Source organism: Suillus paluster, assembly GCF_016628075.1.
Source record: "Suillus paluster strain FC165 chromosome Unknown EDB91scaffold_97, whole genome shotgun sequence".
NCBI lineage: Eukaryota > Fungi > Basidiomycota > Agaricomycetes > Boletales > Suillaceae > Suillus > Suillus paluster.
Genome location: NW_024537657.1, coordinates 104919 through 118861, shown reverse-complemented (window position 1 = coordinate 118861; position 13943 = coordinate 104919). Strand labels below are relative to the sequence as shown.

The window sequence follows — 13943 nt, the reverse complement described above, 5'->3', positions numbered from 1 at the left end:
ACGAGTGGGCCGGTACATAAGGTGCAATGAAGACGAGGGGGCCGGAGAATAGGGTGCAATTGAGACGAGTGGGCCGGTATAGCAGGTGCAATGGAGATGGGTGGGCCGGTAAATAAGGTGCAATTAAGACAAGTGGGCCAGTATAGCAGGTGCAATGGAGACGGGTGGGCCGGTATAGCAGGTGCAATGGAGACGGGTGGGCCGGTAAAGGAGGTGCAATGAGGACGAGTCGGCCGGTGTTATTGGGTGCAATGAAGACGAGTCGGCCGGTGATATGGGGTGCAATGAAGACGAGCTGGCCGGTGATATGGGGTGCAATGAAGATGAGTGGGCCGGTGATATGGGGTGCAATGAAGACGGGTAGGCCGGCATTATAGGGCGCAATGGAGATGGGTGGGCCGGTGATATAGGGTGCAATGAAGACGAGTGGGCCGGTGATATGGGGTGCAATGAAGACGGGTGGGCCGGCATGATAGGGTGCAATGGAGATGGGTGGGCCAGTATTATGGGGTGCAACAACGACCGGTATTTATGTAACCGGTTGCTTGTGGTAACATAGCACTCAATCCGGCGATTCCACTGGTGGTCTGATCATGTAAAATGGTTAAGATTTGACAAAGTTATGAGCCCTACAAGGGAAAGCCATAAATTTAGAGGATATTATGATATATTGTATCTAGACCATTGCAACCGGTATTTTTTGACCGGTAGTTATGTGACCAGTTGCTTGTGGTGACATAGCACTCAGTCCGGTGATTCCACCGGTGGTCTGACCATGTAACATAGTTAAGATTTGACAAAGTTAGGAGCCTTACAAGAGAAAGTCACAAAGTCAGAGGATATATCATATCTAGACCATTGTGACCGGGATTTTTTGACCGGTAGTTATGTGACCAGTTGCTTGTGGTGACATAGCACTCAGTCCGGTGATTCCACCGGTGGTCTGACCATGTAAAATGGTTAAGATTTGACAAAGTTATGAGTCTTACAACAAGAGAAAGTGACAATTTCAGAGGATATATCATGTCTAGACCATTGTGTCCGGTATTTATGTGACCGGTTGTTTATAGTAAAACATAGCACTCAATCTGGTGATTCCACTGGTGGTCTGACCATGTAAAATGGTTAAGATTTGACAAAGTTATGAGCCCTACAAGAGAAAGCCATAAATTTAGAGGATATTATGATGTATTGTATCTAGACCATTGCAACCGGTATTTTTTGACCGGTATTTACGTGACCGGTTGCTTGTGGTAATGTAGCACTCAATCCGGTGATTCCACCGGTGGTCTGACCATGTAAAATGGTTAAGATTTGACAAAGTTATGAGCCTTACAACAAGAGAAAGTGACAATTTCAGAGGATATATCATGTCTAGACCATTGTGACCGGTATTTATGAGTGCTACAAGAAAAAGTCACAAATTCACTGGCAGAGGATATATGATATCTAGACCATTGTGACCAGGATTTTTCAACCAGTAGTTATGTGACCAGTTGCTTGTGGTAGCATAGCACTCAATCCGGTGATTCCACCGGTGGTCTGATCATGTAAAATGGTTAATATTTGACAAAGTTATGAGTGCTACAAGAAAAAGTCACAAATTCACTGGCAGAGGATATATGATATCTAGACCATTGTGACCGGTATTTTTTGACCGGTAGTTATGTGACCGGTTGCTTGTGGTAACATAGCACTCAATCCGGCGATTTTACCGGTGGTCTGATCATGTAAAATGGTCAAGATTTGACAAAGTTATGAGCCTTACAAGAGAAAGCCACACATTCAGAGGATATGTTATATCTAGACCAGTGTGTCTCCAGCTCTACCTTAGGGTAGTTTACCTCTGTTCCATTTCTACTACAGACTTGTCCACAGCAGTCTTACTCTGGGTTTCCTTGAACCTCTGGAGTTCCGCCGAACTCCCCTAGTGTCTGACCTCTGGAAACCTCTGGACTTTGTTGGACTTCCCTCCTGCCTCTCATAAATTAAGGGCACATACTCGGGTAAGGGGTGCAGCACACAAGCTGAAGTCAAGCCCTTTGAGTTCTCCTTCCTTTGAGCATGATCTTAACATCCACAGACAAAACCTTGTGATGCTGTGTACTCACCCTCTCCTGGTGGTCCATCCTCTGGGAAAGGTTTTCCTACAGGAACACAGCTGCAGAATGATATGGGGACCATTCCTAGACAGATTTAGAGTATGTACACCAGGTTGGTACATCAGGATACCTACAGAATCCTTCTATACAGGCTAAAACTTCTAAGATTGCAGTTGTCACATTTTTGGTGTTTTCCCCTACTTTACCATTGCATAAATGATCCAGACTACTCATATATTATCCTTACTACATATATACCTACTTCTCATCCCAAGGATCAGTTAGAAATATGGTATAATATTGTTATCTAAGGGAAAGGGGGTATGTGTACTGATAAGGGGCCTACATTCTCCAATAGACACAATCTAGTAATCAGATGCTTGCAATATATTCTAAGCATGGTCAATATCATGGTCTCAGATTTATAAAAGGATCCACTAACAGTTGAGAGCTAGGGCAGTGAAATATCTCTGAAATAGAGTGTGGGAAAGTCCAAAAGCCCAAAACATCGAAACTCACCAGTTTGGTGTATATGTAGTGGTTGGACTTTTACTTACCAATCCTAATATTTCCTCACCACACTCTTCTACAAAGACTTTACCTTCAGGGCAATGTGTATTTTAGGTTCATTATGTAGTCTACTATACATACTACTGCATTTTTAATAAAATCTTTGGTGTGTGTGATATGTGTCAGTGACTTTCAGTGACAGGGGTAAATTGTCATATGTCAAGCCTATGTTGTTTTACTTATCTTACCGTCAATACTTGAGGGATCTTTCCAGAAATTTAGGACCATGACTAGGGATATACATGGGACATATCCCAAGTGTCTGATTACCAATAACATCCTTGATAGTGTTGGAGGGTTCTTATCAGTTATGTTTTCATGTATATATGCTATATTGTTTGATGTAGCCCTTCAGGGGGTCAACTAAGTGGTGGAATATGTTAATATATACTCCTAAATATGTTTTGACAGTGCTAGAACACTCTCCTATCAAAGGGGCAAAATGGAATCCCCTGATTGAGTGCTACATTACCACAAGCAACCGGTTGCAAAAATACTGATTACAATGGTCCAGATATAAGCTGATACAACACTGTATCCTTTGAATTTATGACTTGGTCTTATAAGGCTCAGAACTTTGTCAAATCTTGACCATTTTACATGATCAGACTACCAGTGGAATCACCAGATTGAGTACTATATTACTGCAAGCAACTGTTCACAAAAATACCGGTCACAATGGTCTAAATATAACATCCTCTAAATCTGTGGCTTTATCTTGTAAGGCTCATAAGTTTGTCAGATCTTAATGATTTTGCATGGTCAGACCACCGGTGGAATCACCGGATTGAGTGCTATGTTACCACAAGCAACCGGTCACATAACTACCGGTCAAAAAATACCGGTCACAATGGTCTAGATATCACATATGCTCTGACTTTGTGACTTTCTCTTGTAAGGCTCCTAACATTGTCAAATATCAACCATTGTACATGGTCAGACCACTGGTGGAATCACCAGATTGAGTGCTATGCTACCACAAGCAACTGGTCACAATACTGTAGATATCATATATCCTCTAAATTCATGACTTTCTCTTGTAGGGCTCATGACTTTCTCAAATCTTGACCATTTTACATGATCAGACCACCGGTAAAATCGCCGGATTGAGTGCTATGTTACCACAAGCAACCGGTCACATAACTTCCGGTTGAAAAATCCCGGTCACAATGGTCTAGATATGATATATCCTCTGACTTTGTGACTTTCTCTTGTAAGGCTCCTAACTTTGTCAAATCTTAACTATGTTACATGGTCAGACCACCGGTGGAATCACCGGACTGAGTGCTATGTCACCACAAGCAACTGGTCACATAACTACCGGTCAAAAAATACCGGTTGCAATGGTCTAGATACAATATATCATAATATCCTCTAAATTTATGGCTTTCCCTTGTAGGGCTCATAACTTTGTCAAATCTTAACCATTTTACATGATCAGACCACCAGTGGAATCGCCGGATTGAGTGCTATGTTACCACAAGCAACCGGTTACATAAATACCGGTCGTTGTTGCACCCCATAATACTGGCCCACCCATCTCCATTGCACCCTATCATGCCGGCCCACCCGTCTTCATTGCACCCCATATCACCGGCCCACTCGTCTTCATTGCACCCTATATCACCGGCCCACCCATCTCCATTGCGCCCTATAATGCCGGCCTACCCGTCTTCATTGCACCCCATATCACCGGCCCACTCATCTTCATTGCACCCCATATCACCGGCCAGCTCGTCTTCATTGCACCCCATATCACCGGCCGACTCGTCTTCATTGCACCCAATAACACCGGCCGACTCGTCCTCATTGCACCTCCTTTACCGGCCCACCCGTCTCCATTGCACCTGCTATACCGGCCCACCCGTCTCCATTGCACCTGCTATACTGGCCCACTTGTCTTAATTGCACCTTATTTACCGGCCCACCCATCTCCATTGCACCTGCTATACCGGCCCACTCGTCTCAATTGCACCCTATTCTCCGGCCCCCTCGTCTTCATTGCACCTTATGTACCGGCCCACTCGTCTCCATTGCACCTCATTTACCGGCCCACTCATCTCCATCACACCCCAGTTCCCCGGCCCACTCGTCTATATTGCACTCCATTCCTCCGGCCCACTCATCTATCACACACCGGATTCACTACTACTATTCATAATTTCCTATATAGTACATTGCTATACTACCATCTATACTATATACACCCGGCCCATCCATTTGCCTTGGACACTCCACCCCCTCGGCCCACTCGTCTAACACGGTACAATTATTGCCATGGGCCAGCACCGGGTGGCCCGTCTCTATTGGTACATTGTCACGCCCGGCTGCCCATCTGAGACGGGTAGTGATGGAAAGGTTCGGTCCTGGACCGCAGTTCGAACCGGACTTTTGGTGAACCGGACTGCGGTTCAGTCCAACGTTCAAGGACCATGGAGAACCGAACTGAGGGTTCGGTTCTCCGTTCGATAGCTCGAGAACTGTCTTGAACGCGTCCGAACGCGTCCGAACGCTGAACGGGAGCATACATTTTGATGCAGTAAGATTACTGTTAGTAACACTAACAGAGCGTGACCTAATTATAGCTCAGCAACATCGTGTCAGCTTATGATACGGATTGATCAACTCATTTTGTTACCACCACACTGGCACAATTCGACGTCGGAAATCTTTCAAGCAATCTCGTGTTGTGAAGAACTCTGATCGCATCAGGAGTTCAGATTTACAGGTACTCTGTAGCGCAGGTTTTGTATCCATTTGTACTAATCACTCGACAGTCGAAGCTCCATGTAGACTCTGGAGCACTCAACGATCGAGCCAGGCACCATTTGGCACACACCACGCAGACTTAAAAGTGAGCATTTCAACGTGAATTTGCTAACATTGTGTTCTCAATATGCTGCTGAATGACCAGTGTGCTGTAGGTGCTAATGGTACTCTCCTCGATGCCAAGGATATTACCTGGTTTCACGATCCGGATGACGACACCCCGCTGCCCAGTACTTCTTGCATGTCTTTGCCATCCCCTGCTGTCATCGTCGCAGGATCACGTCGCTCTGCACGTGTTCCACGCCCTGCGTCCAAACTTACTGACCCCAATAACGCTGTTTTGGGCAAACGCAAGGCTACCCATCAAGTGGTCGTTAGCGAGAGCGAGGACGAGTCCAACGAGGATGCAGTGGCCGAAGTCCCTGAATGGGACGATGATGAGGACACACATACCGTCGGTACCGATGATGCAGATGTCGACGATGCCCCCCCATCAACATACCAGCAAACCAAAGAGATGGGTGATGCGGACCGTGAGGTAAGTGAATCTTTCAAGTTTGTGCCTTCTAACAAATTGATTTCTCTGTGCAGGGTGCCAAATGACGTAAAAGTGACTTGACGGCAGATATTCGGACCATTTTCACCCGCGAAGCGAAAGCTATCAACCCCGATACTGGCAAGGAAGAGGACGGGCACTGGTGTGAGGTTTGCAAGTAAGTTTGGGACATTTTGTGCTGCTTCGCCTTTGATAACTTTCGCTTTTCAGGGCAAATGGGGTTGCCCGCAAGTTTAGTTTTTTGAAGGGCAGTGTCACTTCCCTTCGTGCTCATATTCAGAGGTAAGTCATCTGTTATATTTTCCACATATACCTGACAGCGTGCTATTCAGACATAAGGATCATACAAAGCTCTATAAAGATCGCTGCTGCAGGCGCGGAATTCAGCCACATGTGCGTGCGCTACCTTCGGATGACATGCTGTACGTGATCTATTGCATTTTGCTATGTATCTAACGAAGATCCTGATTTTAGCTCTAATCAGAAGACTTTGGACAGCGCAGTTGTAAAAGAGCATCGTGCACCAGCATTCACTACTGCTGGATTGCTGGACTACATTGTGGAACTGATTGTTGCCGAAGATGAAGCCTTCCAACTCGTGGATAAGGGTGCTTTTCGGCGACTTCTCACATACACTCGCCCAGGTCTCTCTGAGAAAGATATCCCACGCCGTCATAAAGTACGCGAAGAGATTGTTCATTGTGCTAAGATAGCCGAGTCTCAGATCCGCGAGCATCTCAAGGAAATTCCTGGGCGAGTGTCCTTCACGTTTGATTCTTGGACTTCGGACAGTGGCAATCCATACCTGTCAGTCACAGGTCACTATATTGATGCACCTGCGGATGCCCCGCATGAGTGGGAACTTAAGTGTGACCAACTTTCTTTCACGTCTATCGAAGGCAATCACTCAGGAGACAACGTTGGTAACATCCTGGTTCGAGTGGTGGACCGTTTTGAGTTGCGAAAGAAGGTATTGCATTTCAACACCCCCACTTAATCTTAATTAATGTATATCATGTATAGATTGGGTGGTTTACGGCTGACAATGCTACGAACAACGATTCAGCACTCAAGACATTTGCCGAAGTTGTCCCTGAAGCTGGGATCGAAGACTATCGTCAGCGTAGAGTTAGGTGTATGGAGCATGCAATCAATGTTGCGGCGGGCCATTTTTCACGGGCTGTTGGACCTACGAGCAACAATGTTGATGACAACGATGGCAACGATGTTGATGACAATGACGACGTTGACAATTCGGACACATCCAATGCACTTGGTAAGGCTCTCGCACTCATCGTACAGGTGCGTAAAGCTACTTGTACTAGTCCACGTCAACACTGCTGATATTAATTGACTAGATTCGAAAGTCACCTCAAGCTCGGGCTTTTTTCCGCCAATCATGTGCAGAGGTCAATGTACCTGTCCTTGAACTTTTACAGTGGGTCCGAACTCGGTGGGCCTCGCTCTTCACATGCCTTGCTCGCCTTCTTCTGTTGCAGAAGGTGCACATCATTTTTTATTTGGTCAAATATAATAATCATGTACTCATTAATCACAGGGTGTCAACCGCTTTGTACGTCTTGCCGACGATAGCGACGAAGTGCCAAATTTGCGAAAGAAGCAGTATGCTGACTTTAAGTTAAGTCAGAGTGACTGGTTCCAGCTTTCGCTTCTCCACGAAGTCCTTCAGGTGCGTCGTTTAATTTATCTTCTAGTATTACACTAACTTTCACGTCTTCTTACAGGAACCAGCCAATGCCACCCAGAGTTTTTCCAGCTCGAAAGACCCAACAGTCTGGCGAGCAATTCCGGTGTTGGAATTCTTGCAGCAAAGCTGGCAAAACATGGCGGCCAATGACAAGTTCTCAAGTGTGGCTGATGCATTGCACGCTGGTCTCAAGAATTTGGGCAAGTGGAGCCGGAAAACAGACGAGACAGACGTCTACTTCATTTGCTTAGGTCCGTCTCCATACATGATACTTTCACTAACTAACACTTATGTTGAACAGCCCTTGATCCTAACTATAAACTTGAGTATGCACGATCACAATGGGACACTGATGCCTTTGACGAAGGCAAGAAAAAACTCGAAGCTGCAGTAAGTGATGCCGAGTGATGGTCAAAAGTTCTTGCTAACTCCTCGACAGTTCGATCAGTATCACGCACCTGTTGCAGCTGCCCCTCAGCAGTCACCGTCACCCATTCCAGAGTCCAGCGAACGACTTAGAGCTACACAATATGGGCATTCGTGGATGCGCTCCACAATTCTAGCTCGCCAATCATCCGAACAGAACATTGATCCACGTCACGAGCTCACCCTATACTTGACTAGCCCATTGGAGGAGGTTGCCGATGTTGTCTGTTGGTGGGGGGTAAGCATTTTACTGTGCATTTACTAGTCTTCCGAGTTATTGATGTATTTGCTAGCACCATTCTACTATGTACCCCACCGTTTCCCGCATGGCAAGAGATTACCTTGCAATTCAAGGCTCTTCGACACCGTCAGAACGGGCCTTCTCAAGCGGTGGCATGATGGATGACAGTCGACGCAACCGGCTTACACCCCAGGTCTTCGAGGCATTGCAATTGTTAAAAAGTGCCTACCATAATAAGCACGTACGAGCTGCAACTGATGCAGCAGTGCATGTTGAGCTTGATGCTAGTGTTGAGAATGCTGACCTTTATCTTAGTGACACGTAGATTAGAATTCATGTTAATAGTCAGCCTCGTTCACGCAACTTTCAAACACATTGAAATGTTCAGTGTTCGAACGCAAAACCGAACGCGAACCGAACGTCCTGAACGCGTTCGAACACGTCCAGTCCAACGTTCAGCAAAATCACTGAACCGAACGTGACGTCCAGTTCAGCGTTCAGCAATTTTTCTGGTGAACCAGACTGAACCGGACTTTTCCATCACTAGAGACGGGTGAATTCACTGAAGGGGCTCAGATCGAGGGTCCAATTGCTGTGTTCCATTCTGCCATGGCTACTTTCTCAGCACCCAGCGATATCTCCGGGACCCATGGCATGCATCATGAGTTGATTTGTTGCACTCCATTGTGGCATTGGAAGCATCCACGTCATGATTGTGTCTTCGTGGTTGAAGACCAGGAAAAGGCTGGAATGAGGGGCATGATCATTGGGCAGGTCAAGCTATTTTTTTCATTTGCTTTCAAGGGTGTGACATACCCTTGTGCATTGATTGACAGGTTTTCATGGATGGGGAGAGGCCCAGATTCAATGACGGGCATGTGGAAGGTGAAGCCCGAGGTTTCTGGGCAGCTCAGGACTCGTGTTCAGTCCATTGAGCATGTTGACACAATCCTTCGAAGTGCTCATCTCATCCCCGTCTTTGGCAGCGGTCCCCTCCCTGATGGTTTTCATTTTTCTTATTCTCTTGACGTGTTAAATTCTTACTATGTAAATAAGTATGCAGATCATCATGCACATGAAATTGTGTTCTGAGCATACATGTCTGAGCATGTGGCAATTTTCTTGCTCTAACTTGAATTTGTCGTGCGTGAGAAGCAAACACCTACCAGATCGCCAGGACATCCAGGTCACTGTCAGGATGTTCAGGCATTGACCAGGTGTGGCCAGGTGCCTGTACATTTGCTGATGTATGAATTGTTGAAGTCGGCATGGCCGTTGAATTGAGCAAGAAGCTCCCTTTGGTCCAAGTCCCATATTTGGATATTGTTGGTGGTAGCAACGCCGAGTTGACCGGTCGGAGAAAATCGGACGCAATTGACTCGCGTGCCACACCAGAGGGGATCGCCTTTCTTCTGCCAGGTGCTGGTCTCCCATAAAATGACACTGCAATCTACTGACCCGCTGGCCAAGACTTTGCCGTCAGGGGAAATGTCCAAAGTATACACAATATTTCTGTGACCGTCCAAGGGACCTGCAACGACCCTCCCAGTCTCAGCATCACGCACTGAAAGCTTGCACGAATACTCCTCCTCATCCGAATCGTCGTTTGTGTTCTCTCCCTCAGTGCTAACCACCTGTGTCCCGTCTCGCAAGATTATAAGTGCGTAGACATACTTCTTCACGACCCACTTCTTCATTTCTGTGCCGTCCTCAAGCCTCCAGATGCGGATTGTCTTATCGCGAGACCCAGTCGCTATTCTCTTGCTGTCTGGAAAAGTTGCAATGCAGGTGATTGCGTCCTCATGACCTTCAAACGTCTTGACAGGCTCTTCATGTGGCCCAGCTAGTTTGTCGTCTTTCATGCTCAGTTGCTCTTCCAAGCAAGGCGCTTCGTTGGATTCCTCGTCTGTCTTGCCTAGCAGGTCCCAAGAAGTTAGACACAACCAAGAGGAGAATGCGAGTAGCCTACCTGTTGCTGGAGCGATGGTTGATTGTGCAACGTGACTAAAGCATGGAGCTCATTATATCAATGTGGCCTGCTCTTAGGCACCAGGATCAACTAAAGTACCAAGGCACTGCTTCACCTGAAACGACGCACTGACTCCCTCGGTCCATTTACCGGTCCAAAACAGGTGCTGGAAGATACACGCTCTGTAGTATGCATAGTCATCTCCCGCCGTGCCAACTGCTCAATCTCTACCCACTGATCTTCTGCCAGAGTCCCGCCCACACCCGTGGAACCTCTTTCATACTTCTTGGTGTAGTATCCCGTCGACTGTGATCCGTGACACTCAACGAAAGCAGGACCGACATAATGTCCTGCATGCATTTGTCGACAAGACATTTGCTTGTATGTATGAATATAAGGGTTGGCAACCAATGCCGTCGCACTGTCACGCACGGCATCTTGGTCTCCGATAGTCGGTAGAAAGCCAGTGCGTTCTTCTCAGGTTCGTCGGGCTTTGTTGATTTAGAGTCCCTCAAGTCCCGCCCACACACCCGCGGAACCTCTTTCATACTTCTTGGTGTAGTATACCGTTGATTGTGATCCGTGGCACTCAACGAATGCAGGACTGACATAATGTCCTGCATGCATTTGTCGACAAGACATTTGCTTGTGTGTATGAATATAAGGGTTGGCAACCAATGGCGTTGCACTGTCATGCACAGTATCTTGGTGCCCGATAGTCGGTAGAAAGCCAGTGCGTTCTTCTCAGGTTCGTCGGGCTTTATTGATGTGGCAGTCGCCTTCGTCACATCTTCGATGTCCTTTACAGCTGAGATAAATCTAACGAGTATCACTGTATGAATACCTGCGCGATGTGCGGGCATGGGATCTCGAAACGACCTTGTATTTGGCGCCGCATCTGAATAAAAGTGATTCGAGCCACTCTCGATCTTAACGTCGTTCCCTCAGCGCTCTGTAGGTTTTGGTCGCCGCTTTTTGTGATATATGTACAACTTGTATTGCAAACGTGTTGTGCTGCATTAATAGTAGTCCAACAAGGTTCCCCGACCAATTCTTCACCACGTTCGTGTCCAGGCGCTAATACGACAGCGAGTAAGGACAGACGTTAAGAAGAGCGCACGCAAAGTGGCAACGAACAAGCGAAACCACAGGCACAATTTCGAGCACAGGTACAAGTGCGAGCGCGAGCACTGTCAGCTAAACTTGAGAGCGGGCTATTTCTATCGCCCTTTATTGTGTTGTTCTGCACTATCAAAGTGCTGTGGTAGAGCATCTGAGAAATAGTGCAAACACGCCCAATAACTCTTGTAATATAGAGGCCATTCTGAGGGCAACAACCTGATTAGAGAGCGTCTCGCCACCGGTGCATAAATGAAAGTGACATTCAAATAAATCTGGCATGAATTATTGAAAGTTGTTCAGTTCTAAGCGACACCTTGACTTACTGTGTATGAAGCCCGGGCCCCTGCAATTTCTTGGGTTGCCGCAAGACGGGATTGCATGTGTGTTCAGGATCTGTCTACCCATTGATTTGTTCCGGTAGATAGGGCTGGAAGAATACATTAGGAAATGATTGAGCAAACGAACGAGCTCGTCGTGCTTACCAGGTACAGGGACGTCGAGAATGACATTCTTTTTCGACAGTTACAAGGTCGAGCTATTGGGTCTAGCTCCTTCTCCCTCTCTGGAACCAGATGGAAGAAAACGTTATCTTCCATTTCTGCACTAGCACGTACCATGATTAGTTACCCTGCTGATGGATGTGGTCAGATCTCTATAAAACTGCACGAAACACACCTACATCGATTGTCTGACAGAACATCAACTACTTCTGGAGCCTGACGTTCAGTTGGCACTCCTTTTGCTCCTACTTATTGCCTAACGACAGCCGCATCCTGTTGATTAAGCTGGTAACAGTTTTGAGAAAACGCTGAACTGCCAGTGGGAACCATAAAACTACTTACATCGAGTGGGCCTTTCATATTCTGGTGAAGAGTCAATATCTCCCGGAAAGAAGAGAAGCGTTAGAAGACGCACGCATGGATGTGAAGGACCAGCCTGGAATTGGTGCACGTGAGCTTGCACGGAGGGAAGTGATAGTTGGAAGTGGCAGTCACCTCATTGTTCTCGCCAGCGAGAGAATCACTTCGCACCGCTGCGAGCACCTGCTCCGGTATCTCCCATTGCGATATTTTGTTCAGGCCGCCGCTGAATATAAAGCGTTCATCCACCGAGAATGTAACACGAGACACTTCATGTGAGTGCTGAAATCGGGCGACTTCTGTGCCTGCGGGGAGCTGCCACAGGCGAACGGAATGGTCATCAGATACTGACACGAGAAGGGTGCCTGCTGAGTTCAGGGTGATATGGCTGATGTCCATATAATCGTCCGAGTCATGGCCGATCCAAGGATCACCGGCTTGTTTCCAGGTGGAGGTCTCCCACGAGCGGATGACGGAATCATTGCCTGCTGAGAGGAGATGGGAGCCATCACGAGTCCAGGTGAGCAAGCTGTTGTGCGTAATAATACGGGTGCGGTGACCGTTGAATTGAACAAGACACTTCCTTCGGTCTAAGTCCCATGTTTCGATGTCTTTATGGATAGCAACGGCGAGTTGGTGAGTGGACGGAGAAATTTGAATGCAATAGACGGCTGAGCTACACAAGAGGGTACCCCCTTGCCTCCGCCAGGTGCTGGTGTCTCATAAAATCAATATGCAATCGTATAACCCACTGGCCAGTATCTCGCCTTCAGGGGAGATGTCCAAAGTATCCACGAAGTCGGTGTGGCCGTCCTTAACGGGACCTGCAATGACCCTCCCACTTTCAGCATCACGCACCCATAACTCTCTTGCATCAAATTCGAGCTCTTCCTCAGCACAGAGCACGTGTTTCCCGTTTCGCAAGATCACAAGTGCACCGACCTCCCTCACTTCCCACTTCATCAATTCTGTGCCGTCTTCAAGCCTCCAGATGCGCATTGTGTTATCATCACAACTAGTCGCTATTCTTCTGCCATCTTGAAATGTGGCAATGGAGGTGATGATCATTCCCGGATGACCTTTAAAGGTTTCGACAGGATCTTGATGCGAGCCAGGTATTTGCTTGCCGTCCTTCATGCTGAGCTGTTGTACGGAAGCAGGTGCCCCGCTAGATTCCTCGTTGGCTAGTACGCCTAGTGAGAAGTTAGACCAGCCCAAGAGCAGAATACCAGCAACCTGCCTGTTGCTGAAGTCACGGTCTATGGTCGAGGTGCGTTGGTTCTACAGCGCATAAAGAGAGGGTAGCTGGCCGGACTTAAATCATTCTTGAGCTCCCTAGCCAGAGGACCACTACAATGCTACTGTGAGAGCATTCTCCATTGTCTCGCATTGCGATATGACTGATGAGGGAACTATGTGGTCGTGATATGCTGATGCGAGAACGGTATCAGCCTAGTATGTCAAGGATCACCAGCTTTTCCAGGTGGAGCCAACCTGAGTTACCTGACTCGCCCAAGTGCGAGTTAGAGATGTATCAGAATAGCAAAGTTCCATAGTCAAGCTTCGCTACAAACATTTGGGATCTTTCAACAAGCTCCAGCATGTTTGCAGTGATGGAAT

General features: G+C 47.1%; 3 protein-coding genes across 3 annotated transcripts; 1 reads left to right on the top strand and 2 right to left on the bottom strand.

The window, feature by feature from the left end:
- Positions 1–9026: 9026 nt before the first annotated feature.
- Positions 9027–9464, top strand: EDB91DRAFT_1061272 (uncharacterized protein; the record flags this gene model as incomplete). Its single annotated transcript, XM_041314427.1, has 1 exon — positions 9027–9464. One exon carries the CDS (start codon positions 9027–9029, stop codon positions 9462–9464), a length of 438 nt encoding a protein of 145 aa, XP_041171699.1.
- Positions 9465–10401: 937 nt separating this feature from the next.
- EDB91DRAFT_896291 (uncharacterized protein) lies at positions 10402–11382 on the bottom strand. The gene has a single exon (XM_041328770.1). It carries the CDS (start codon positions 11202–11204, stop codon positions 10569–10571), a length of 636 nt encoding a protein of 211 aa, XP_041171698.1. The 5' UTR covers positions 11205–11382; the 3' UTR covers positions 10402–10568.
- An 830-nt stretch (positions 11383–12212) lies between these two features.
- On the bottom strand, positions 12213–13460 carry EDB91DRAFT_1254008 (WD40-repeat-containing domain protein; the record flags this gene model as incomplete). The annotated part of the gene is made up of 5 exons (XM_041323736.1): positions 12213–12248; positions 12306–12326; positions 12379–12399; positions 12459–12994; positions 13076–13460. The coding sequence occupies 5 exons, from the start codon at positions 13458–13460 to the stop codon at positions 12213–12215; spliced, it is 999 nt and encodes a 332-aa protein (XP_041171697.1).
- Between the last annotated feature and the right edge of the window lie 483 nt (positions 13461–13943).

Bases quoted from the DNA above. Each gene is read 5' to 3' on its own strand.
- EDB91DRAFT_896291 (XM_041328770.1), bottom strand. From the start codon at position 11,204: ATGCCCGCACATCGCGCAGGTATTCATACAGTGATACTCGTTAGATTT.